Consider the following 27,556-nt stretch of genomic DNA (forward strand, 5'->3'; position numbering starts at 1 on the left):
TTTTTCTGAATAAAATAGACGTGTAGGGGATAGCTATAGGAAAAGGCTATTAACGTAATTTTTACATTCTGCAATGACTGGTTAATCCATCCACTCTTGCTTCTACCTGATGTTCAGTCTAGTAATACTTCCTTTTTGAATCTCTGATCTGGTTCAGTCCCAGCAGTTACCTGGTCTCGCAGCCCATGTTCTTCTGTCTCTGTAGTGCTTGCCTGCTTTCGTCGCCGCTGTGTTTGGTACTTGGCCGAGCCTAAAGCCCAGCTTTATAGTGGAGGCAAATAGCTCTCACATTCGCTCTCTGACAACATACTGTCGGAGTAACTGCCTTGAGGTGGTCACCTACAGGGGATTCAATAAAAACCAAACCTGTAAAATACAAGGCTAACCCCATGTATTGGGAAGGGGGAGAGCTTACTTCTCTCCAAAGCTTTTGGGTTTGATTACCAGTGCATTGTCCACGTATCGTGGTGAATCCAATCTTAAGTGCTCCCGTGAAGGTTTTATTTGAGAATTTCCTTTTACTCTACGTTGTTCTTTGTGACCGCGTCACCTCTGGGCTTTGATCAGTCATTTTTCGCGAGAAGTTTTTTTTTCCTTTTTTTTTTTTTTTCCTTGGTTGGGTGTGGTGTGCCTGAGTTCACCCAGCACGTATGGCTGAGCCCTGGAGCAGAGAGCTCCTGGCGTTTATGGCCGGTGCCACACGGCTCCTGCCTTGTGCCAGCGGCGATCAGTCGGGCTGTGCCGATGAGTCAGGGCCCGCCGGGGAGCCGGGCTCGCCCCGGGCAGCGCCCGCTGGCAGCGGGGCCCGGGCTGGCACCCCCCGGGGCTGACGTGGCCGAGCCGCGGGGGGACCCCCGTAGGGCGGGCGGTGCCGGGCCAGGGGCTGCCCCCTTCTCTCCTCCCTTCCCCGTGTTGTCCCAGCCCGCGGGGCCCGCTCCGCTCAGCCCCCCCGGGCTGCGCCCCTGCCCCCGGGGCGCGGCTCCAGGCGGCTCCTCCGCGCCCTCGGGCGGCGCGGGGCACAGATACAGGGACACAGATAGCGGGGCACGGATACCGGGACGGAGACCGGCCCGGCCCTGCCCTGCCGTCGCCCACCCCGTCCCTCGCCCCTTCCCCGGGGCGGGCGGCGGGCGCGGCCGGGTGAGTCAGCGCCGCGCCGGGGGGGCTCGGGGCGGGGAGGGCCCGCCCGGCCCTACAAAACCCCGCCCGGGCCGCCGCCGGCCCCAGCCGCCGCCAGAGCCGCCGCCAGAGCCGCCCTGCCCGCCCCGGCCAGGTGAGGGCCCCCCGGGCAACCCCCGGCCCCCAGCAGCGGCGCGGGGGCGGGCGGCGGGGCCGGGGGGGGCGAGCGGGGGTCGGGGCAGCCGCTGCCACCGAGGGAGTGGGGCGGGGGTCGGCCGCCGCTCTCCTCTTCACCTCCTCCTCCTCCCCCTCCTCCCCCGGCCACTGCCGCCTGTTGCCATTTCTCGGCTTCCCCTCGCAGCGGCGGCTCCAGGGGCGCTCCGTGTGCCCCGCAGCGGGGCCGGGCGTGGCGGCGGCGCCCGGGGCAGAGGAACGGGCGGGCACCACGGGGCACCCCGGGGCGTCACCCGCCTGTCCCGGCACGGCGCGGCTCAGCCCGAGCACCGCCGCGGCACCCTCGGCTCCCCGCTCTGTTTCCCCGGGAGCAGCGCGCTCGTCCCGGCGGGGTGGGAGCGGAGGGGCGGGGGGGGCCCGGGCCCCCTGCGGCTCCTGGCGGCCCGGCCCGGGCGTGGCGCTGCCGCTGCCAGCGCTGTGCGGAACCGCTCGGGGCTGGGGCGCGGCGGGGCACAGGGGCGCTGCTGGCTGCTCTAACGGGAGGAAAAGGGAGACTTTTTATTATTTTTTTTATTTTTATTTTCCAAGGTAGTTAGGCAGGAGCTGGTCGTGTTCTTATGCGTAACGGTTTTAATACTTCTTATTTTTTTCCTCCTAGTTTTTTTTTTTTTCCTGTAAAATCTCTGAGGTGAGGTAAGTTGAGTTCAGAGAGAGCAAGAGCCTCGTTCCTGTATGTTCAGTGTCCTCCTGGAACGGGGCATCTCCTGGGTTGTTAGTGCCTGTGGAAGAGAACGGTTCTAGAGTGGTTTGTGGCTGCGTGGTTTAACAGTTTTGAAGAGCCTTTTGTTTAAAGCTATTTTTTTTCTTCAAGTAGTAACTTCAAACGTCCTGCTAAGTCCTGCAGCGTGGTTTGGAGAGAGAGTGAGCCTGACAGATTTGTGCTGGCAGTTAGCACAAAACGCGCTGTAAATGAAATAAGCACCCAGTGGCTTCCATTGCATACATCAGTCACTGCAGCTCTTCCTCTTCCCCACTCTCCCTCATCTCCGTTGCCAGGCCTCACCCTGGTTTGGAGACCTGACACAAATGTGCTCCGAGGGAGGTGGTTTCCATTCTCTCATTCCGGGGATGCCGCTTCCTTGGCTCATGTGGATGGGAACACCCTTTGCTCAGGCTCTGTCTGCAGGGGTAGATTAAATTCTTAAAATGCTAACTCTGCTTATTGAGCAATGTAGTTGTTTGTGCATACCTGGCACTTTTTTCCATGGATCCTGCGTGGGTTTATGTTTGTTTAGTTTTCCCCTAACATCACATACCTGGGCTGCCTCTGGGATTCAAGGTATGGGGCTTTCCTGAGGGGATGCGGAATACAGACTAGACCCAATACAATTATAGGTTTGGATGCCACTAATCACTGGTGGTGGTGAATGCAGATTGGGGTCAAATAGTTGTTCATCGCTTTTAGTAGAATAACAATTTGATTCAGGTTATGTAGTGCAAACTTATGAATCAAACTGGCTATAGAAACTTGCCTGAAGTTATTGAAGTATCTGTTTACATTAGGAGGGTGGGAAATGGATTCTTCCCAGCATAAGGAAGAACAAGTTGGTGCATACATTTTCTATTTACATGCTCAAACCCAACCAGAACTTCTCAAATATACATTGGATAGAATCAGTCCATCTGAAAAACACTCAGTCTGTTCTCAAATGTGATGGCCTTGCAGAGCAGGGTGTGACAAGAGATGCATTTGTTCTGAGCAAAGATCTTCCTCTGCAAAGTTTCTTGCAAAAACTCCCATTTTTTCTGTTGCCAACATGCTGCTGACGGACGGGCGGTTGCTATAGCATTGTTGTGTGCTGATGACATGAACCTTCCAGCCCCAGCCCTACGTGAGGGCGTGTTAGTTCTGTTCCTGGATGCCGTTCAAGTGTTTTGTTCCAACAAGCCTGATTCAATGTGGTTTTTAATTGATTTAGAAATAGGAGTCTTGCGAAAAGCTTTGTGAAAGATTATACTGCAGTTGCTTTGCTTCAGTTTTTACTGGTGTTTTCTGGTTCTTTGCGGCAAGGAAGACTACAGGACTTCCATTGCTTATCTGTGGGTTGTAACACTGTCTGAGTACAAAGGTCTCATTGTTAGGCACTTCATTTTATTGAAATAAACATGAAGAATTTCATAACTCTGGAATATGTCATCCACCTCTAAAGGGTATATGTAATAGTGCCAACAGCTCACTATGACTTCTGCTGCCTATCTTTAAAAAGCTGGGTTGGATTTTTGCTCTGAAAAAGATTTATTCTCAAATAAGTCAATGTGTGACTGTGCTTTTCATTCTCTGCCCTTTTTTTCCTCCCTGGAATCTTAATTTCCCCTGAAATAGAGTTACATTTGTTATTCACATACCTAGGTTGCTTCAGAAGATGGAAGGTTTTCTTGCTGTATTTTAAGTGAGGAAACATGCAATTACTGCATTTCCGCTACGAAAGCCATGTAGTTGTGTTTCTGCATTTTATTTCTAAAAGTAAAGATTTCAGTGCTTTTTTCTTTTAAAAGAACTAGAGGGGGGAGCATTTCTAGGTGTTAAAACAAAGCATGAATACTTGCTTTAAAGTTTCACCCAGATCTCTGCTATTTAGAAACTATTTGTAACTTATTGCTAAATTCTGAGGTCTTGATTCCAGATCTGATCATTGACTGGAGGGTAGTTTGGTTTGCCTGGGGTGTTTGCCTGAGGAAGCCCCAACATCATAAAGAGTCACGAGTAATTTCAGTCAATGACAACAAGTTCTGAAAACCTCTGGAAAGGGCACACCTAGGAGTTGGCTCAGAGGGCATACTACCTGGGCGGTGGACTGGGAACTGGTTACAACATTGAAGTGAAGGGAATAGCTCCCAGTGAGGCTGAGAATAATGCAATTTTGATTCCAGGTCCAGTTATCAGTTAGTTTAACGTCACTGATCTTAAGGTGTTACTGAACTTTCTCTCTTACCTCTTGTCAAGCCAGTTCTTTTCCCTGTTTGATAATGCTGTCTCTACAGCTTGACTGTAGAGCTCCTAAGAAGCAAGCTTTGATTTCAGTGGACAAAATAATGTTTGCTGCAGGTGCAACCTGAGTGACTGGAAGGAAATGTGAATGGCAATATCCTTCCTTTCAGCAGAAGAATTTGCAAGCTGTTTTTTGGGACTCCATCAAGCCACTTAAATATTGCCTCTGGTGTATAATCTGTGGGGAAGAAAAAAAAAAAAAAAAACAACAAACTTCCTTAGTTGAGAGACCCTTCCAGTAAAACAGCAATACAGCCCTGGCAAACGTCCCTGCCCAGAAAGCAGAGCTGAAAATAAGCAGGGCGTTGTAACATACATACATCAAATCACTGTTTGTTTTTGCAATGTCTCTGTCTCAGGGCTGTTTTTTTTTTTCTGTTTTTCTTTACATGTCGTAGCAAGATGTTGGACAGTTTCTGGCAGTGGAGCAATGATATTGATTACCTTACCTCATAGGCTATTATTCAAGCTAACATTTTAGAGTAGTATTTGTTAGCTGGTATCTGACAATCACATTACTAATGGGCATTTGTAGCCTTGCCCTGAGGCTCTTATTACTGGGAAGTCACTGCAATACCATATGGTATTAGAGGCATTGAGGCCTGTGTCCAGGATTAAAGATTAAACGACGTTATGATTTTGTAAAATGTTTGCATAGATATAAATAGTTTCAGTGTATTTTTTGAGCACCTGAGGAATTTAGCATCTGATTTAAATGCTGTTGCTTGTTGCTGATGTTTGGATTTGAGCTGAACCAGGCTATACTCCTTCTCCACAATTTTCCTTGCACTGAGTTGTAGGTTCAGTTCATCTTTTTTGTAAGGTAGAGATTATCCAGTTCCTAAGCAGCAGAAATTGTTTTATAAGAAGTAAAGAAAAATTTTTGTTGTACTATAAAGTGAAGACCTTTCACTGTTGCATTACTTACAGTAGTGTGGTTTGGAAACTCTTAAATCATCATTCTTGCTTGGGATTAGTTGGATTGCATTGGATTGTGTCAGTTTCAGTGCTGCAGTGTGCAGGTCTGTGTAACGTGCTGCTCTAACTGTAAATATACTTAAGTCTGCTTGTTCTGTTTTTTCTCTCCCTCCAGCATTCTTTCACGATGTCTACTGTCCATGAAATTTTAAGCAAGCTCAGCCTTGAAGGAGATGTAAGTATTATTATTCAAACCAGAAAAGTTTGTTTTACTTAAATGCCGTGTCTTTTTTCTTTTACAGAATTCTTACAGCAGTTTTGCTGAGCTGTACGGTTCACAGGATTCCACGCATCTCTTCTACTTAGACTTATTTTGACTAAAATCTGGTCTGTAGTGGTCTGTTTTCAGCCACGAGGCTACTGTAAATCATAAGACAGTTGTATGAGGTGACTAAGGACAGCTTGTCCAACTGGCCAGCAGCATGAGCAATGTTCATGTGCAGTTTAATCAAAATGCTGGAAAATCACACTCTTTGTTTGATTTCTTGTATTGCAACATTAGATGGTAGGGTTACCAGTGTACTGTCAGGATATTGTGCCATGAATTTGTGGTTCTGTGATTGGTACTGAAGAGGAAGTGAATCCCATGTATGCATCATTTCATCATGTTGCTCATAAACTTACTATACATTTAAATTTTATGACCAATAACTGCAGACCTGAGCATGATACAAGCAAACTTTTTGCTGATTTTTGGTACTTGTGAAATAAGTTAGACTGTATGATCTCAGTCAAAGAGCTGTTGAAAGTAACTAGTTAGTGCACTGTAAGTAACAGAGCTGATTTTGTATAGCGAAAGCAATCAGTTCTTCAGATTTCTTGTCCATCTTAATTTCAATGGGGAATTTCTTTTGTAATAGTATTTGAACAACCTAGTCTTATGTGAGTAATTTCAAAAGTCAAATTCGAGTACCATTGCATGCCAGCATTTTCATCATAAATCCTGCCTGCCACAGAGCTGAAGAAATTCTAGGGAACCTGTTTGTTCTGTAGGTCTTAAGTTGGAAGCCAGAGTTGAGTAGCCAGTTCACATAAATGATTTGCCCAGTTCCATTCCCCTAAATAATGAATCAGCAAATTAGCTAATGTTAAACACAGTATTTCAGCCATCCATTTTTCTCAGAATAGTTTTTAATTTTTGTAGTATAGAATAGGCACAGCTGAACCCTGTCTTCTGCAAGAGGGGACTTGTGCATTCTGCATCATTGTTATAGCAACTGATGTGTTTCAAGACCAAAAAACTGCCTTTACTAACTGGCCTGCTTGCTTCAGACTCCTTCAGACTGCCTTCTCTTTCCTGTAAGGAAAGAGGGAGTTGAGGTGAAGTTAATCTGTGCTTGCCATTTCTGCGTCTCTCCACAAGAGAGAATTGAAAGATTGTCAGAGATCTTCCTGATATGCTTTATCATATCCTCTTTACACTGGAAAACGGAAGCTTATATTTTAGTCATGACTGTATAGATCACTTGCAGGGTGACGTCAGGCCAACTCATTTTTCAAACATGACTATTTTTTATTTTTTTTTTTTTAAGGCAGATACCGAACTGTAGGTATCTTGAAAGATTCATGGTTTTTGGAAGAAATTTTTGGAAGAAACCTTTTGAGCTTTCCCGTTAGTGATGTATAACCTCTCATTGCTGTTTTGTTCTTCCCAGTATGGTTTAATTCCTCCAGCTTGGAGGAAGTAAACCATTTGTAGGATGTCTGAAACAGACTAGGTGTGTGGGGGAAAAAACGATCTTCCCCTGCTTTAGTCTGACCCAAACTGCTGGTGCATTTACACAGTAGGCTGAACTTTTACTGTCACATCCTGGAAAATTTTGTACTAAACTGAATGCAAAGTCTGTTGGAAAAACTCTTCTGTCTGAAAGCATACACTAGCTGTACTCTGGTACCAGAGTAATATGAGACCTTATTGTCTGGAATGGCTGTTTTTCATAGTCAGAATAATCAGCCTGATAAGACCTTTGGCATACTTCATTGAGGTACCAAAGAGTCAATAAACATCGCCTCAGAGAGTAAAACGTCTTTGTGGATGCTGATTTTGGAGACGGTCCATTTACTGGTGGAGTAGCTGGCAGTTTTCTGTCTTTCCTGGATATATATCTGCATGGCGCTTTCTGGGTCTTTGAATGGTGCATTAGGAATCTTTCAGGCACACTGATTTCTTTGAGACTGCATTGCTCATCTCCATTTACTGTTTTAGTTAGCAATTCAATCTGCTAACAGGAAAGGCTGTGCTTTGTGGTGTGGCTGCGAGCCAGACTGCAGTCAGTTGCAGCCAGATCGCTAGGTTGAGCTGATGGGAAGAGACCAGCAAGAATGGTTCGGTTTATCAGTGCTTTATGGACTCCCATCTCTGCAGAGTAACACAGATGTTTTCAGGAAGGTACAGTGGCTACAGCCAGAGGAATCTGTTCAGGACAGCATGACCTCTACAGGACAGCATCAAATGTAGTTTTGTTGTGTGTGTTTTTTTTTTTAAACTTAGAATTTCTTAATTAAAATTTGTCCTTTTAAAAACTTGTCTGTAAAAAGATCTTCAAGGCACATTAAGATATCTTAGTCCTGTTTATGAACCCTGATTTCTGTTACAGTTAGGGACTGAAGCAAATGTTTCCAGGGATCCTTACCAAAAAAGCTTAGTCACTCATTCACTTAGGGAACAGCTATGGTCATTTCAGATATTAGTCACTATGCATCTCTGCCAGAGTTTTAGCTCCCTAAATGTGGCTCACCAGAATGGGATTTATGCATATTTCTCGGCTATTTATATGAAAATCTGTGGTTTAGTTTAACCTGCCCATGGGAGGTGATATGAGTTAATATGTTACTTGCATTGAAGCAGCTGAGAAGAGCTCAGTTGCTATTCTCTTGACCTCCTGTTTGAAGCTACAGTCCTCTGGAGAGGGCAATCATAAACAGCTGATAAAATCTGGTAACTTCTAAAATGTTCCAGTTGTAGATACTCAGCAAACAAGTGCATTCTTAGCAGAGGTAATCTGAAGTGTCGTTTAGTTTTGTTGGCCTTGTGCTGGTTAAGCCAAGCATCTGCAGGCACAGACTTTGAAAAGGAGACAGCAAGTAACTTGTGCTTTCTGGAAGTACAGGTTCAAAAAGATATATTTGGTGTTGTGTTTAATGTCCATGAGATAGAGGATGAACAATCAGCAAGTCAGAACAAGTTTCACGCTCTATCTCACTCTACTTATTTTTTTCATTGTAGCTTGAAATCACAAGTAACATGTTGGCTTCAAATCTAAAATACTTCAAGCTTTCACAACAGTTGCTTAAAACTTATTTGAATTACCTTTATGTAGTCAATTTTCTTCAAATCTAGCCAGAATGCTCTAGATTTTAGAAAATCTAGGATTAGCAAATAAACTTTGAATGTGTTAGATTTTTGCTACAGTAGTATCTATTTGTGCATGGTAAACATGTCTGAATGGGTTTCTGGAAAAGTCACATCTGGAGAACAGAGTTTGGTGGCTCTTAGCAGAACTCAGTCTTCATAAATAGCCCGAGGTAGTTGTTGTATTTAAACATTTGGCTAAATAACAGCTAACTAAAGGAGGTGCATGTTTTATTAACTGCAGTGAGAACAGCTTGTATTAACTTTTCTTTTTTTTCCTATTCTCCCCCTCCCCGCCAGCATTCTCTCCCTCCAAGTGCATATGCCACAGTTAAAGCATACTCAAACTTTGATGCTGACCGGGATGCTGCAGCCCTGGAAGCAGCCATCAAGACCAAAGGTGAGGACCATGGGCTGTGGATTTGATCCTTCATGTAAGTTAGAATGCTTACATACAAAAAACAGGCAACCAAACAAAAGGTAAAGCATCACACAACCAGCATTCTGACACTTTAATGTCCATAATCTGGATACCTGTTTTAGGGTTGGGATTTTTCAGACCTCAGTGATGAAATCTTAACAGTTAGATTTTGAGATATGTAAATGTATGCTTTAAAACACGTTTTAAAAGGTTGTACCCAGGAGTTGTTTGGGTTATTGCTGAAAGCACCCACTTCTTTTCTTTTGGCTTACCAACATTTGAAATTCTACTACTTTTCTGCCACTGAGAATCAAGTGTCAGCTTCCATGGCAATGATTTGGGACCAAGGTCTGAATTGCAGATTTCTATTGGATTGGACATTGCTTCCTTTCAGCTCTCCATTTTAGTTCTCCATTTTAGTTCGATTTTGAACTAAATGCTTGTGTATCTTGTAGGGGTCAATGTCCTAGAAACAATAGAGTCTAGTTTCTGAAATGATGTCGCAATATTCGATGAGTGAGGCAGTATGTCAGTCAACTACTTCTCTGAACCAGGCTCCCAGGCAGACTTACACATCCTTTTATCAGTGTCAGGATCCACCACTTCTGCTGGCTGGTGGGGAGACCATGATGAAGCAGAGGAGATGCAGCCCCATGGAAAAGCCTGGTGTACTGAAACAAGCAGGAGTACAGAGAGTGTGGGCTGCAACTCCTGAGTAATACTATGTTGGTATTCCTGTGGTGGTGATCCTTGATCCTTGTCCTGCTCTAAAACAAAGGAAGGGTGCGTGCCAGGCTTTCCAGACTTTCTCGGGGCCTAAGAGGCAACACCTGGGCCTAGCTAGAACTGGTAAGTGTTTTGCCCACACTTCAGAAGAAGGAGAAATTTAAAAACCAAACAATTTCTCATCAGAAATAAATGCTGAGTCTTCCATCAGTGCCAGCAAAGCACATATTTGGCTTGCTATAAAACATAAAATACTACCCGTCTCTAACAAGCATGAGGCTCCCTTTCACAAGATTTCTTAATTTAACAGGAGAAATCTGTTGTATGCTGGTTAAAGTACATTCAGTTCTGATTTTAAATGATTTTATGGACTGTTTTTTAAAAAGTTTAATTTTAAAAAAAGTAAATGTTTGGCAGAAGATGCTTTGCATGTATGTAGAGTTTTGTTTAGATTTAATATGTATATGAAATACATATTTTTACAATCCTTGGAGCAGTGTTTCAAGTTGTATCTTTTGTAGCGACACTACAGAATTTATATGGTGTATAGTCTTATCTCGGGGTAAAATTACAGAATCACAGAATTTCTAGGTTGGAAGAGACCTCAAGATCATCGAGTCCAACCTCTAACCTAACGCTAACAGTCCCCACTAAACCATATCCCTAAGCTCTACATCTAAACGTCTTTTAAAGACCTCCAGGGATGGTGACTCCACCACCTCCCTGGGCAGCCTGTTCCAGTGTCTCACAACCCTTTCAGTAAAGAAGTTCTTCCTAACATCCAACCTAAACCTCCCCTGGTGCAACTTAAGCCCATTCCCTCTCGTCCTGTCACCAGGCACGTGGGAGAACAGGCCAACCCCCACCTCACTACAGCCTCCTTTAAGGTATCTGTAGAGAGCAATAAGGTCGCCCCTGAGCCTCCTTTTCTCCAGGCTGAACAAGCCCAGCTCCCTCAGCCGCTCCTCGTAGGACTTGTTCTCCAGGCTCCTCACCAGCTTCGTCGCCCTTCTCTGGACCCGCTCAAGCACCTCCATGTCCTTCTTGTAGCGAGGGGCCCAAAACTGAACACAGTACTCGAGGTGCGGCCTCACCAGAGCCGAGTACAGGGGGACGATCACCTCCCTAGCCCTGCTGGCCACAGTGTTTCTGATACAAGCCAGGATGCCGTTGGCCTTCTTGGCCACCTGAGCACACTGCTGGCTCATATTCAGCCGACTGTCCACCATCACTCCCAGGTCCTTCTCTGCCTGGCAGAGAATTGTTTGGATATATCTTACGCATTCTTACATAAACAATATACAAGTACAGTATTTGTGATGGGGGGAGCCAGTTTTGAGAAGCTACCATTTAAATATCTAGTTGTTTCCCAGCAATGCAAACTCCCTGTATCAGTGTCACCTCTGTTTTGATGGTTGTGTGTTACATGGGTAAAACTTAGCCTTGCTGGCTAAACAACAGATCTATTTGCCTCAGGACAAAAACCTGGGTTAGAATGTCTGACTGTTCTGTTCTGTGTAATATCTCAGTACTCCAACATTCATTCGCACTCTTCAGATTAATTCTTCAGAGGTTAGCCACCTATTTATCTGTTGCGGGATCTGTGAGAAATACTGTGGCGTGTTTATTGGGACTTAGATGCTATCTGCAAAAACTGTGCTGCACAAATACATTGCTCAGCCTTTTGCTGGGCTTTCACTGGAGTTGAGTTTAGCGGAGGGTTGTTCTGTGTATCCAACAGCCTAGAAAGGGAGATGTGCAAATATGGCTCTAGCGTATAGAAAAACTGGTAGCAGTTAGCAATAGTTTGAGCTAGAGTTTGCATAATGCCAGTGAATTGTTACAGTTCTGTCTTGTTGCATTTGTAGTAAATGCCATTGCTATGCTATTTTCACTTTTACAGTATTGAGGTTTTCTGTAGAGTTCATCTAGTACCTTAGTATTTTCTTTTTAAGTGTTGTTTTGCTGCATAGGACAAGAAACCATTTAATATCTGTATAACACTCCATTATGCCCTTCATGTTGTATAGATTAGTGCAGGTATATGAGCTTAAATAAAAGAAATACCAGTAGAGCATATGCTAGATTTCCTTTTCATTCTTTGTAGGAAAGAAGACTGCTAAAGTCTCTTTCTTGTTTCCAAAGTACTCCCCAGAATTATGACTTTATGTATCTCAAATAGTTTAAATAATTGTCAGGCTAGTATGTGAATAGTTCAGTACTTGCAACTCAAACCACACCCTTTTGTTGAGGTCTGTGGTATATCTTTTGATTCCCTGACTGGCAGAATTCAAACATGATTTTTTTTTTTTGTAGGAAATGTTTTATTGTATGAATGTTTTATTACATTCATACAACATATAAAACATCATATGAATGTTTTATTGTAGGAAAGTGTTTGTGACATATAATTTTATATATATATATATATATGTATATATATATGTGTGTATATATATATATAAAGTGTATATATATGTCCAGAAATCATTAAAACAGTAATGAGGTGTAAACCATAGTATAAGTGTTGTGTAAAATCGAATTCACTTTTTTATGTGGTGTGTTCAACATGCCCATACCTTTTAGTTTTTCTTGTTTTGAAGTAAAAGTTTAGAGGAATTGTGCTGGCATGCTGGTGAGGGGGCACAGTGCCCAAAATTCACCAAACTGTATCAGTTGCATATTTAGAATATTAATAGTATCAGTAAAGAAACATTACAACATAGTTTGGGTTTGGTGCAATGTTACTAAGCAAAAAGCCAAAGCTCAAATTAGTCCTATTTTATCTGAGTTTTTCCCTTTAACTCTAATGGGTTTGGGGTTTTATCAAAGGAAAATAAGACAAGTCATGGTCGTGAGCTCAGTCAAATGGTTATAGGACTGTGTTGGTACAAGATCTTTGATGGTTTTGAGGTCTTGCAAGGGCTAATTGCATACATCTCCCACTAATAACGGGAGCCAGCTACAATCCCGCTTAATTGATGGATGCAGGTTGATGATCTCTGTCATACTTCCATGCTGTTAGGGCTGATAGCTTCTGGTGTTCTGTCCATCGTGCATTTGAAAGTGAAATTGAAGAGAACAGACTTCAACTAAGTGAGTTGAAGAAACATATGCCAGCTCTGGCAAAATAAGAATGTTTGCTCTGTTCTCACCTCCTCCAAGAAAATTAGGAGACTGTTCACATCCTCTTTTTTATTCAGAACAATGCTGGTGCTTTAGCAAGTATATTTCCATCTGCAAGGAACCTTCTGTATTTAAAACAAAAAAAACAAAAAAAAAAACCTGAGCAACTTTGTTACCCATTGATAAAAATATACTGATGAAATCTATCCTGAAACTTTGAGAGACTTTAGTGAGCAGCAGAGAAAAATGAGCAGCTGAAATGCTCCACCCCACCTCAGCAGATGTGAGTCAGCATCCTGTCCAGGCAGTACCATTCCCAAGTGTGCAGTCCATAAATGCCAGAGCAATGAGTTGGCGCATATTTTCATCCACAAAGCATTTGAATAAGAAATTTGGATGCAGTCATTTGTGGGCTTCTAAGCTATCACAATTGTCATAAAACTTCCAAATGTCATTTATCAGTTTTGAATTGTTTAAATTTAGAATTTATTAAAACGCTTAAGAGATTTTTCTATGCCTAAGCCCTGTAAAGGCTGAAAAGCTGTGTGCGTGTGTGGCCATTTCTGGACTGGGAGAATTTGCTAAAATGGAAACACTTTAAAATGTTCTAGCTGTAGATTATGGCTGAAGTGTGCAGTCAGCATGTTCTCAGACCAGAATTTCTAACTAAGAGGTATAATGCTTTCCAGGGCTTTTTGGTATTTGCAGGCCAAGCTTATGTGAATAAGAGCACGGATGTAGGTCTGCCTCGATATGAGCTAAGGACATGGGGCTATCAAGTACAGTACTTCCACATGAAGAATGTGGGCAAGAGGGAGACAGGAAGCTGAATCTTTCAGACTTGTTTCAGATTCTCTAACTAGGAACTACAAATTTTTTTTGCAACATTGACTATGATTTATTATATAATATCTATTGCAGTTGTCTCAAGCTGCTGTGAGGTTGCTTTTGGTATTAGGGAATATAAATGTAAATGGGTTCTGGCAGGGATCCAGGATCTGCTCCTAGCTGCTGATGCATTCTGTACTGTCTGGTTTCTATCAAAAAAAAAATCATCACTTACACTAATGTGTGCACAAATGTGAAAGAAGCTATTTGTAATGTTTGTTGTAGTAAATGTAGAGAACTGAGTCCCTTTGGGCGTGATCTGATGTCTAGTTTAGAACCTCATATTTGCTTAAAGCCTACCATGCAATTCACTATTTAAAAAACTATACACAAATCATCTTTCTGTTGCAGAACATGCACTGTATTAGTCTTAGATGTACAATACTTAGAAATACTTTTTTCCTTTTCTAAGCTTGTAGTTGAACGTCAGTGCATGGATTTGGAAATCTTCACTTAAATTCATTTAAAGCTAAACCTTTATTGATGCATTGTTCAGCTACTAAAATAGAGGTTGGGATTTTGAACACACAAATCTCTAGCTAGCTTTATTAAAGCTCAGTGCAAATCTTCTAGTTGTGATTAAAAACCAAACAAACAAAACATACAATGTTCCCTCCAGTGTGGAAAAAACAAACAAAAAAACCCACAACCAACGACTATACAAACTACTACAGCTGGGAGAACACAGAGGATACTGTTTTATTTTTATTTTCCCCATTTTTATGTTTGGAGTGTTAGTTAAATGACTAGGGGGTGAATTAGAAAATATAACTGTTTTATTAAGAAGCCTTAATTGAAAACACTGAACTCAAATGTTTAAGTTTAAATTTGTTCCAGTTTTAAAGCCTGTGTTCCTGAGCAACTTGCTTTGCAGAGTACTGAGTGAACACAAGTAAAGCAGAAAACAGAAGCAGCAAAACAGGTCATGGACTAGACTTTGTTGATGTGTTTACTTGCCTGTGCACACAAAGATCTGCATTGCATTGAAAATCTGGTCTGTCTCCAGTGCCAGGGCATTACATATACCAATTAATAAGAGCAACTGAAGTTTGCTCCAGACAGCGCATATGCTGTGTTTTGAGTGTCAGGGAACATACTAATACAAAGGGAGAGTAAAAAGAATTTCCTTAACTTGTTGTCTTATGTCTTTTTAGGTGTGGATGAGGTCACCATCATCAACATCCTGACAAACCGCAGCAATGAACAGAGGCAGGATATTGCTTTTGCCTATCAGAGGAGAACAAAAAAGGTAGCAGAACTTGCAGAAATGCTAATTATTAATTTTATGGATAGTTATTAGATTTTCAGGCCTTGTACATCTTGCAGTTAACTTGGAATAAGCTGGAGATAAATACTGTTCGGTTAATTTTTTCAGTGGAAGATGCACATACTGTGCTCATATGTTACAGTTTAGGACTGGGAGTATTCCAAACAGGTCAAATACGTACAACTGGGACTGAAACCTTTTGGAGATGGTGATTTCCTAGCACTTACAGAAATCATGATGGGTAACATATCAGCCATCCAGCCATCAAGATTCCATGCTGAAATGTGTTCAACAATAGTGAAAAGCCATCGACAGCAAGTGTCTCAATTAGAAGGAAAAGGTGAAAAGCAATGGTCTTAGGGGAGGTACATATATTGTTAAGACAACTCAGCATAAAGAAAACATTCCATTTCTGTTCACAAGTGTAGTTTAAATGAGAAAAAACTGCAGTCAGTTGTTCTACAAGTGCTGCAGATGTGGAACAAAGTGATGTAATGAGCTGAACTAGGTACTGTCCTGTCAGAAGTATTGTATGCACTGATCTATTGATGGAGAGAAATCTAAAATAATAAGCAGCAGTCTGCATAATGAGTCCTTCTGTCTGGAAGTCAGGAGATGTTCTCTTGACTTTTGAAGTTGAAAGGCTTATAATTTAAGTTTTATGCCCACATAAAAGAAGAAACTTGTGTAGAGGTGGAATTATGATGAATGTATCTCTTTCAGGTTTGCCAGACCCCAAATGGTAGTCCTACAAGCCAGAATGCTCATCCAAAACCACATGTAAATTTGAAGTTTAGTTTTGTAAATTCACCAGCTGTTATGCATGGCTGATATAGGCACATATGTGCGGAAACACACATAGGTTGGACACATGCATGTGTGCACGTCTGCACCTTGGCAGTCACTTCCTGTGGGTAGTGGGAAAATCTTCCATATAAACTGGACCCTAGTAGTCAAGTGTATCACTCTAAGCTCTGTTAAATGTTTTGCATGACCACAAAAATGCACAGCCAAGAAAATATGCAGCTTCTTTCATGTAAGTGTTTTTATCTCTTCCTTTACTTTTTTTCCTTGCTGCAACCCAAAAGCAAACTGAATTTATCAAGTACAAAAAGTGCCAAAGGATAAACAGCTATAGAAATAACAGAAATCTTCAGTAGAGACCACTCAGTGAAATAAACAAGTGAATGGTAAGAGAGGAGAAAATGGAATACAAAAAGACGTATCTTGTTCAGTGATGCAGGTATATGTTCCAGGGAAAGTATCTCATGGATTTGTTTGGCAATACATTGTGCTAGGCTGCTCATTTTGTGTGTTGCAGGATTTCTCAATAGATTATTATAATAAATAAAAAGTTGCAGATCTAGCCCCATTTTCATTCCTATGAGTTGAGCTATGTTTAGTGGGAACTACTGGTAATCTTGAGGGATGGTTTGATCTATGAAATCCTTCCCCATCACAAGCATTAGTGGAACTACTGGTGACTGCTGGGGGTTCTGCATGCGTGTCTCTCCAAAGCTTCACGTGTTTCTGGTCAATCCTAACTGCCAACAATGATCTCTAAGTTTGAAAGGATCTGCTAATAGCCACATGCTCATTTGGAACACTGAGTAAAATCATCAATTTACAAATAACAAAGAAAGCAGTTACCTGTCTGTTGCCTCCTATGTGCTTCTCTCCTGGAGCACACTCAGCTGTGGCTGAGGGTGGCAGAGTGGAGCCCCCGCTTTACTACGTGTGGGGAGACACTCTTATCTTTCTAGGAGCCTGCTCATATGAGGGCATGTTCTTGATTCAGTTTGGGGTGTTTTGTTACAGTTAGTTTGGTAACTCATATTCTATTGATTTGTATTTCCTTCAGCCTTCATGTGAAAGTGCAAAGATTGCAAAGCCTTTACTTGTTTAATTGTGATTCATGTCATTGTTAAAATTCATTTTAGAGGTATTTGGTTGTTTTCTGTTTCAGCTGTTGTCTGAAGAACCTGTTTCCACACAAATAGTGAAATCTTGTATGCAGTCAATTAGTGTACTAAAATATCTGTTGGACTAAAGCAGCTAGATGCCCAAGACTCAACGTTGTGGCCAATCCATGCAGTAAATGCATAAAGTATTAGCATATATTAGCATCCTGGATTAAATTGGTGACTTTGGAAATAAATGCCTTGGCTGTTTATTTCTCTGGTACAAACTTATTTACAGTTTTGCTGAGGCTACTTTTATCTTTCTTCTTTTCTTCCCTGCCTCTCAATCTCACAAATTGTTACTGTAGAAAGCAGCAATTGATAAGCAACAACTCTCCTCTGAGTGCTGTGTACTTACCTTCAGCTTAGGGAAGGTACTGACCTGTGTGGACTCCAGACTTCATTCCAGGGATTTGAACTTCGGAACTGCACTGCAATGAAGCTGATCCTAACATTATTTAAGTAACATCTGAATTCCATAAAAGAGGAACTGTCACTGACTTTAATGCAGACCCGCATGCATCCTGTGAAGTGAATATACGTGTTTCTTCGTCTAGGACTGACCGGTGATTAACAATAGACTTTGGATACACAATTCTGATAGTTTTCTTGAAGATCAGGGTATTTTTTCTTCCCTTAAGGATCATTCTTTTTCTCTTCAGCTGGCTGTTTGGGAACTGGGCCTTTACAATGGAATAACTGCAGTCAGTTTTCCAATGTGTCAGCTAATGTAGGGTTGTGATAATAGGAAAAACACAAATAATATGGTGCTACAGGGAAAACTGAACGTATGATGGAGAAACCCTGACAGTAGGGAGCCACACTCAGATCTGTCAGTGCTTATTAGATCTAACAAAGTGTCTGTGCTTCAAGACCAGAGATGAGTTGTTCAGAGTCACTTGGATGTCTTTGCATCATGCTTCCCAGCACTTTGCCAGCCACCAGTGAATTTCTCTGTATAGTCAAAGGATGAGAAAATTTCTATTTGCCCTAACTTCATTTTTAGGCTTTCACAAAACAAAAGCTCTTTATGTTCTGTTTCCTTGTCGATTGTTTAATAAACACTGTTGCAGGCTTGGTGATTTAAAGCACTGCAGGCTAAATTCACTGGAGATCAGAAGTGAGCTTTAATTTTGTCCTTCCATCCTGTCTCCTTTTTCTTTACAGGAACTTTCAGCAGCACTCAAGTCTGCTCTGTCAGGTCATTTAGAGGCAGTGATCTTGGGCTTGCTGAAGACACCATCACAGTATGATGCATCTGAACTGAAAGCTGCCATGAAGGTAAATGAGATTTGTAATTTCAGTCTGTTAGTCTGATGTCACTATGTCAGGAATGAATTTGTATTCAAGGGCAGTTTTCAAATACATCAATTTTTTTGTTTTATTTTATTATTTTAGTTTAGTCCTACAGTTTAAGCATCCATCTGCAAGGCATCCAAAATCTCAGTGGGAAATTAAAGAAGTTCTGTGATTTTTTTCATGTGATTTATAGGGTTAATTAAATCCTCTTTTTAGGAAAAATTGAATCAGGTCAGGTGTAACTGATAGGCTGCTCTGACTAGTTGCTGCTCTCATGACTGTTCTTTAAAACAATGTACAGGTTCCTAGTACAAAAAAAAAAAGATAAGAGAGCAGCTGCTAGCTGGAGCTATTAAATCCTCTGCATGCATTTATAGGCTGAGAAAGTAGTTTGCAGTTACTGGGTCATATCACTGATTTTGAAAGAACATCGTGTACCAGGCCTGCATCTGTGTAGAACATAAGGAGGAGGGGGCATCAAAGCATTCTTGGAGCAACAGTAACTCACTGAACTCAGTCCCCTACAGTCACACGTAAGCATGGAATAGGTCACTAGTTGAGAAGTATCTGCTCTGCCAGCCACTGAAACAAGACTTTGAGAGGTGCTCATGCCACGGCTTTCACCTTTCTAAGCAAACTAAAGTTTGGAAGCTTGTATTTATAATCATCCCTTAAATTCCAAAAATTCTTCGTGTGGTTATTTTTTTTAACATGTAAAAAACCCCACACAAGTATTACAATTTATATGCTGAAACTCAGAACAAGACAGATGATTTACTAATTTGTCCAGACTATGAAAAGCAAGTAGAAAAAAAAAATGCCAGTACTGATATGGTAACCCTTTAATGGGGGGCCAAATCCATTCTTTGAGCAATCATATGCTGCCCTCTTCTGGTTTAAACCCAGGCTATCCAGAATTTGCTGTAAATCTAATGTGTGTGTGTGTAACTTATGCCATATTATGTTTAGGATAACCATATACTTGCAGCATTTCTGCTGCATTTACCACCTGAATACCAAACCATTAACTTAGAGTCACTATAGGTACGAAGTATTATATTCTCTTATTAAGTTGGACATTCCCATCTCCCAAGCACTCAGTCTACTCTTCTGAGTTTGCTTGAGCTTAAGATCGATTTGATTATTTTCTTAACTTTGCTTTCATAGTTTGTGAGGTGTCTGGAGGGAGGTAGGGAAGAACAAATTGGTTGCTGCCCATTTGCATGCTAAGAATCAGAGTTTCATCCTGTGCTGTCGATACAAAGAACCACCCGTAGGCTGCTATAAATTGACTTCCAGCAGTTGCGGTGGTGGTGGTGAGGTCGCTGAGAGTTACAGACACTTGTGAAAAATGCACATTGCCCAGAGAGAATACTTGCAACAAGATCTCAAAGCTATTAGGGAAAACTAATATTTGGCAAATAGAAATGTTCCATCTGGGGTGTCTGTGGCCCATTAGAAATATCTATACAGTTACCAAAAATATCCTTGAATGGTTGTGCAACTGTTAAGAGTGGGAGAAAGGAGAGAGGATAATGAAATATCTGTAAAATATTTTGAAACTGTTCAAGCATGTCTGTTTTTCAAGCATGTCTGTTCAAGCATGTCTAGCAACTAACTGAACTACATATGTGTTCCAGGGCCTGGGAACTGATGAAGACACTCTCATTGAAATCATCTGCTCACGGACAAATCAGGAGCTTAGTGAAATTAATAGAGTCTACAGAGAAAGTAAGTTCATTTTGAAAGTTTCAATGCATTATGTTTGAACATGAAGCTACTTGGATAGTAACCCTTTTGTATTGATTTCACTGAATTTCTTATACGATGTCTGCTTTGATTCTCTGGTGTTTGGGTATAAGAAATCCCCTAAAGCATACTTAGAAGTTTTTTGTTAGATCTGCCAGAAAAGACATGAAGTAAAACTTCATAAAATTGGTCATTCTGTTTGTGTTCATTGCAATTTGTAGTACAGATGTCCAGTATCTGTTTGTTTCCTTGAGCTTCAAGACTGAGCTTCACCAGAAATAGATTGAAATAGAAAAAATTGCTCTGTGCTAATGCTTAACTGTTGTCAAGCAATTCCACTAAGACACTGGTAGAATCAAAAAGGACAAGCAAAAACAATGTAGTCTTAATGACATATATTGAAAAAACTATGTAACAGCAGACAGAATGTTGCTACTGTAAATGAAATTGCTATACAACAGGAGAGAGAATGTGATCTTGTAGCATTTGGAAAACCACAAAGATGTTGTGACATCATACTGGAATCACATGCAACATTCCTTTTTTCTATCATAACAGCTTTTGTCTTCTGCATTAAACTTGTAATTGTAGTTGTCTAATTGTAAGTCCATGAGTGGTGAAGGTCTAAATGCTATGGCTGGCAAACAAGCAGTCATTGATAACTAAGATCGGTGTAGTAGTAAATTCAGCTTAAAGCAAAATTCCCTTCCTTTTAATATCCTCAGGCTCTCCTTTTATCTTTCCACATCAGGAGGTAGGCTTTGTTGACATGGGAACTCCAGAAACTAGCTGATAGCAGTGTTTTTTTTCTTTTGTATGGAAGCATGCGTTTTCCTTGCTTTCCATGTATGATTTAGATGGTAGCTGTATGTTGCTGTGCATAAAACAGTCATCAGGTACTGTTCTAGTAATGAGGTATTTGTAGGATACCTTTAATTGAAAAAGAATTTTTTGTTTTCTAGTGTACAAGACAGAACTGGAAAAGGATATTATATCAGACACATCTGGTGACTTCCGCAAGCTGATGGTTGCCCTGGCCAAGGTGGGTCTTTGCCTTTCCGCTTTTCCTAATGTGCCTGCCCATTGGTAATTGACTGGTGATTGCCAGAAAAACAATAGGATTTCTGATTCAATATTAAATTTCCTTGTATTTTCAGTCTTTTGAAAATAAATAAAAGTAATTCAAATGTTGAAGGATGGTGTATTTTGACAGGAACACAGTGTTTATAGCCGCTTCATAAGCAAAGCATAGCTTCATTCATAAAGTGAAGCATAAGTTTACTCATTTAGCAAACGCTGATTAATAAAACAAAAGAGAAAAAAAAATGCATATAGTAAGTTGCTTGTAATCTATTAAATGTCTTCTAAACCCTGCTATTCTCATTTGAAGGGCAAAAGATGTGAAGATACTTCTGTGATCGACTATGAACTGATTGACCAAGATGCTAGGGTAAGTGCTGGTAAGAACCATGAAATGTCTCAAGTTAGTCAAACTTATGGAGATATTCAGAGTACAATTTCTGTGAGAATTGGAAGCATTTATGAAGACAGGTGTGTATATTTCAGATGGTATTGCTTAGCAATGTTTGCATGCTCCCAAGGTATTTGTTACTTGCAATCTTGATGACAATTTTCATGGGCTACTTACCTGTAGAGAAACTCTGGTATTTCTTTTAGGCACATAGAAAATGAGATCTTGTAACAAAAGGGAGCATCTTGCAAAGACTGGCAACCAAAAAATTGCAAAAGATTTAGAGAGAGGGATTATTGAACTTAGCGGCTGTGTAATGTTTGTTGATTACACCTGTAAGTTACCAAAAGGAGTTCTGCTGAGGTAAACAGAGCTAATTAGAGTAATTGCTTTCTATTTACCTCTGCTTAGTTTTAGTCTTGGTTTTGGGTTACATCTATATATTTTGTCCTTAGTGATCTGCCCAGCCATGTGTCCTTTTGTATTTCTCCCACGGATACAGTTCCAGTAGTGCTGTTTTTCTAGTAATTGTATATATTTGAGATGTTTTTTTGTGTAACTCACGATTTTGCTTTTCATTCTAAACTCAGGAACTCTATGATGCTGGTGTGAAGCGGAAGGGAACTGATGTGCCCAAATGGATCAACATTATGACTGAAAGGAGTGTTCCACACCTGCAAAAAGGTACTGTTCAAAAGATGGATTTTTTTCCCTATAAGAGCAAGTTAGAGCAAAGTAGTAACTATTTTGTCCCAAAGGTGATGGAGATGAGTGTGAAAAGTAATAAAACAAGGAAATCTTACTCATATACATATTGTTACAGTTTTTTTTAATTATCTGTGGATATGTTAATCTCAAAATTTGAATGTAGAGCTCTTTTTTACTTTTTTTTTTTTTTTTTTTTTTTACTATTTTTTTTGCAACAATTGCCCAGTGGTATGCCATATACATGGAGAATGAAAATGTTACAAATCTAGAAAATGGGTTGCGTGAAACCTTGAAGAGGTCCTTCAACTTTTCATTCTGTCCCAGGGTAGGTTAGCTATATCACACATACAAATTTGACATTGAAGGCCATCAAGCAGCTTCTGTAAGCACATGGGAAAGCCATTTGAACATTTTCAGGAGCTAAATCACTGTTGTTTCTAAAAATACTAGTGACAGGACTAAGATGGTATTCTAGAGGATTGTGGAGGTGTTCAAGGAAAACAAAAAGATAATAGCATGGGAACTTCATTATCAGCTGGCAAACTGGCTGTAGTTAAGAGAGAGTTCTCAGAGGGACTTGGACAGATATTTTTTTAAAGAAAAAATAGACAATTTTTTCTTTTTAAAGAAAAAACAGATATTTTTTTAAAGAAAATATCTGTCCAAGATATTTTTTTAAATCATTTTTTAAACCATGTCTCTGCATTGCTCTGTCTGCATTTTTGGTTTGGGTGGTTGCTTTTACACCTCTTGGTTTGACTTTGATTTCATCTGCTTTCTTTCTTGTAATAGTGTTTGAGCGGTACAAGAGCTACAGTCCATATGATATGTTGGAGAGCATCAAGAAGGAGGTTAAGGGAGATCTGGAGAATGCCTTCCTTAATCTTGGTGAGTTACTCTGAAGTGGTCTACCTTTAGATAGTATCTTTTTTGGTGCACTTGCAGCATAATGGGATGAGAATAGGGCCCAGGTTCTTCTGTATCTCTGGAGGAGAAAGAAACTAGAAAGGCTGGCACTATTAGGTCCATTTGCATATTTAAGGACATTACAAGTATTGAGAAGTAGCAGATTTTTGCCCTCTGCAAAATATATATCTTAATTGCCAAATGAAAATGAAAAGGCACGTTTTGTGATCTATTGTTAGTTTAAGGCTCAGTGTCACAGAAGTTAATGTTTATTTCCCCCGAACACAAAAGGTTGGAATTCTAGCTGGGCATATTAAGCATTCAACATGGACATAGGCTGGAGATAGAGCAGTGTGTGTGTGTGAGGGAAGATAGGATGTGGAGGATACTGCGTGGCTGCTATTGTGGTATGTGATGAAAATGACATTGCCAGGTTTCATGGGATATTTTTTAAGAAGAGAAGTCATTTCAAACTGAGAGAAACAAATTGTTTAAGGAAACTGCAAAACAAAAAGGAAGGGATAGCCAAACAACTTGTAAGCAACCTCAGCTAAAAATGATTACTCCAGATCCCCTTCTGGAGAAACCGTTGGTAGAAACCTTATTTTGAGTACTTAGCACATCTTTAAAAAGACTCCAAGATTCTGTGTTCTGTTCTTCCATGAATGGGCAGGATGTGTACCTATTCATCGTCTTTCTCTCTTCAGTCCAATGCATTCAGAACAAGCAGCTGTATTTTGCGGACAGACTGTATGATTCCATGAAGGTAGGGAAGACTGTTCATTCTTACTACTCATTATCTTCTAGCCATTGTTTCACCAAATTTTTGTTTGTTAGATAGTTTTATTCATATGATGTCTAACTGGCATGTGGATGAATGAACCAAGACTTAATACTGTTCAAAAGCATTCTTTAATAGCTATATGTATCTGGTGTGGGGAAGTCCGGGGGGGTCATGTAATAATGATTTTCTTTAGATTAGTTGACTGTTTTTGCAGGTAAACAAGAGCTGATAGTAGAAAAATTATTTATTGAAATGCCAAATCAGATAACTAAATTTGCCTCAAAACGTTTCCTTGAGAAAAGGGATGGAAGAGAAACGCCTGGTGACAGCTGTTAGACAATACCGGGAAGAAGACCTCCTGGTGAACTGGAACTGCAGATTGCAGTCTAGGTAGCTAGATGGGTGTCTGTGGGTGTTGGTCAAACACTGCTGATGAGAAGGATATGTTCATGCTCAAATTCCTGGATCACACTAATGACTTTAGTTAGAAGGTGTAATTCATTGGATCTTTTACTGATGCATCTCAGTTACCTGTAGTTCATTGTTTTTCTATCAGTTACAGCATCCTTTCATGCATTTCATCTCTTAAAGTTCTAAATGTGAATGTGCTTGTAGGGCAAGGGAACCCGTGACAAGGTCCTGATCAGGATTATGGTCTCACGCTGTGAGGTTGACATGCTGAAAATTAAGAGTGAATTCAAGAGGAAATATGGAAAATCCCTCTATTATTTCATCCAGGTAAGTTTTTAGCTTTCTGTTTATATTAATTGTGTGGACATTCATGGTGCTCTTCTTTGGGCTAATTCTACCATTAGAATTCATGGGAAGTCCTTAGAGGCTGCAGTGAGAATAGTAGGTCATTACCAGTTATCAATGCCCAATAGAAAAACCCACCTTAAACTTTCAAGTCTACTGCTGGTGCAGTTCCTGGCAGCCAATTGACTGTTATGTGTGGGTTTAGTCCAATGAGTTGATGTATTATAAAAGAAAATTCTGTTCACCTATCTCTATCTCAGACTAAAAGAAAACAAAAAATTGCTCTAGGATTGTCGTGGTTCTGCTTGAGTGGGCAGCCGAGCTCCACCACAGCCGCTCTCTCACTCCCCCTCCTCAAAGAGGAATGGGGAGAAAATATGTGAAAAGGGCTCAAAGGTTGAGATAAGGACGAGAAAATCATACAGTAATTATTGTAAGGGGCAAAACAGACTCGGCATAAGGAGATAGTAAGATGTATTGCCTATTACTAACAAGCGAGAGAAGTGAGAAACAAAGGAAGGAAACCAAAAGCACCTTCCCCCCCATCCACCCTCTTCCACATCCTCCCCCTGAGCAGTGCAGGGGAACGGGGGAATGGGGGTTATGGTCAGTCTACAGCGCTTCTTCTCTGCCGCTCCTTCTCGGTCACTCTCGTCCCTTGTGCTGTGGGGTCCCACCCACAGGATGCAGTCCTTGATGAACTGATCCGGCGTGGGCTTCCCACAGGCAGCAGCTCTTCCAGAACTGCTCCAGATATGGGTCCGTACCACGGGGTCCATCCCTCAGGAGAAAACTGCTCCAACCTGGCTCCTCCATGGGCAGCAGCTCCTGCCAGGTCACCTGCTTCTGCATGGGCTCCTCTCCACGGGCTACAGGTCCGGAATCTGCTCCGGCAGGGGTCTTCCACAGGCGGCAGCCTCCATCGGTGCAGGGCCACCTGCTCCACCGTGGTCTCCTCCACGGGCTGCAGCGTGGAACTCTGCTCCACCGTGGTACTCCACGGGCTGCAGGGAGACATCCTGCTTCACCATGGTCCTCACCACAGGCCGCAGGGGACTTCTGCTCCAGCGCCTGGAGCACCTCTCCCCCTCCTTCTGTGCTGACCTTGGCGCCTGCAAGGCCGTTCCTCACTCCCTTCACTCTCCCAGCTGCTGTGCGGCGCAGCGTTTTTTTCCCTGTCTTTAAATATGCTCTCACAGAGGCGCAAAACAACATCGCTTATTGGCTCAGCTCTGGAAAACAATGGGGCCCTTCCCAAACATGGGGCAGCTTCTAGATCCTTCTCACAGAAACCACCCATTTGCCCCCCCTGCTACCAAAACCTTGCCATGTAAACCCACTACAAGGATTGCTGAATGAACATAGATCATCTGAATTGTTATCTTTCATTCCAGTGCCCAAGGAGTAGGCTTTTTAGCCAGATTTTTTGTCCCTTTGTGTGATTGGGTAGAGGAAATATGAAGTGATAGATTTTATTTAATTTGGGGTATAGGTAAAGAGCTTGTGCAGCTGTTTAAAACTGTTCCTATATCCACCTTTGCATCAGCAAGATACGTTCTTCCTTGTTTAGATGTAGTTGCAATCAAAACCTTAAGCCCAAATATTTTCCTAAAAATGTCAATTTGAAACTATAAGTAAGTTTTCAAAATTGTGAATTTAATGTATAAATTTTTGTGGTGATTAGTGAAAAGGAACAGAATCAAGTTGTTCAGCTTTCCTTTGTTGTGTTACTCTTTTTTTTGTACCAAAACTTCCTGCATTGACCTTGCATATGTTTTGCAGAAATGATAAATAATTCCCATTCACATTTAAGTAAAACTCCAATTTTGATAGTCTACTCCAGGCTGGCAAGGCTTCAGCTGTAAAACAGTCAGTCCCACATGTTTAGAATATAAAGTGTATGCCTTCGTATTTTGCAATTGTTTCTTAATACATTTTTTTTTTTTTTGTCTTTACAGCAAGACACAAAAGGTGATTACCAGAGGGCACTGCTGAACCTGTGTGGTGGAGAGGACTGAAAACTGTGATGGAAGAAAACCAGATCAAGAGACATGCTTTTTCTGCTCTTCCTATTACTGTAACCCTAGGAAAAATGACTTGCCTGGCTAACCTTGACTTGCCTTTCTATCTGCAAGACCACTGTTATAGCATGCTTTCCAAGTGCTGTTTGCACTTCTCTCAGCAGCAGTGCTCTGCTTGGTTCCGCCAAAGTCCTTAACAGCATAAAGCCACAGAAACTAACTAATGTTACAGAGATAAGAGGTGAAAGTGCTTCTGAAAGACCGCCTCTTTGTGCCATGTTTCTAATAAAACTTAAATAAAACGGAAGTTTTACTTTAAGATGTATCTCTTTTGGACCTTTAATTTGAAAATTGTATGAACAATTGATACATATTTAGCCTTTGCCAACCGTTCTCTGTATTTTGTTTTCTCCCCGTGGCTGAAACCTCATCTTCCACCCTCGAAGCCTTTCCCCTGTTTGGTTATGCAATTTTTTACGAAAAGCAAAACGATTCCCCTGATTTTTATTTATGTATGTTTGCAAATCAGTGACAGTAAAACTCAAGCCCCAGGTGTTTGTTTTTGATTTTTTTTTTTTTGTCCGTGTAAAACAAGGGGCGAGTGTGAGTCCCCCTCCAGCAGTGTTCAGAGCGGGCCGCGCCCTGCCGGGGTGCCTCAGGCCTTCGGCCCGTGAGGAGGCAGCTTCCCGCCTTCTGCCTTCCCGCCCTTTTTCCCGCGCGTGCCGCTCCCGCCGGGCCGCACCTCGCGCCTGAGGGGCGCTGAGCTCCTCAGCAGGCTGCGGGCGGCCCCCGCGCGCCTCT

At 41.5% G+C, this 27,556-nt stretch overlaps 1 protein-coding gene and 1 long non-coding RNA gene across 4 annotated transcripts in view; one reads left to right on the forward strand and one right to left on the reverse strand.

Annotated features, from left to right (window-relative positions):
- The window catches only part of LOC137863093 (uncharacterized), a 508,128-nt gene extending 497,108 nt beyond the window's left edge, over positions 1–11,020 (reverse strand). The window contains exon 1 of the long non-coding RNA XR_011100687.1: positions 10,572–11,020. This is a non-coding gene — a long non-coding RNA (uncharacterized lncRNA). The remainder of the gene's footprint in view (positions 1–10,571) is intronic.
- Positions 1,059–27,074, forward strand: ANXA2 (annexin A2). Of its 3 annotated transcripts, XM_068695960.1 has the most exons (14): positions 1,059–1,273; positions 5,436–5,495; positions 8,973–9,072; positions 14,988–15,082; positions 15,824–15,880; positions 18,229–18,342; positions 20,001–20,091; positions 21,072–21,151; positions 21,500–21,559; positions 22,171–22,264; positions 23,081–23,176; positions 23,902–23,960; positions 24,594–24,716; positions 26,693–27,074. In XM_068695960.1, the coding sequence occupies exons 2-14, from the start codon at positions 5,448–5,450 to the stop codon at positions 26,750–26,752; spliced, it is 1,077 nt and encodes a 358-aa protein (XP_068552061.1). In that variant the 5' UTR covers positions 1,059–1,273; positions 5,436–5,447; the 3' UTR covers positions 26,753–27,074. The 3 variants fall into 3 exon arrangements, with proteins under 3 accessions (XP_068552061.1, XP_068552062.1, XP_068552063.1); XM_068695961.1 differs by lacking the exon at positions 15,824–15,880 and having other exon boundaries at positions 1,071–1,273; XM_068695962.1 differs by lacking the exons at positions 1,059–1,273; positions 5,436–5,495; positions 15,824–15,880 and having other exon boundaries at positions 14,988–15,081; positions 18,227–18,342.
- Positions 27,075–27,556: the final 482 nt, after the last annotated feature.

Source organism: Anas acuta, chromosome 12, assembly GCF_963932015.1.
Source record: "Anas acuta chromosome 12, bAnaAcu1.1, whole genome shotgun sequence".
NCBI classification, from domain to species: domain Eukaryota; kingdom Metazoa; phylum Chordata; class Aves; order Anseriformes; family Anatidae; genus Anas; species Anas acuta.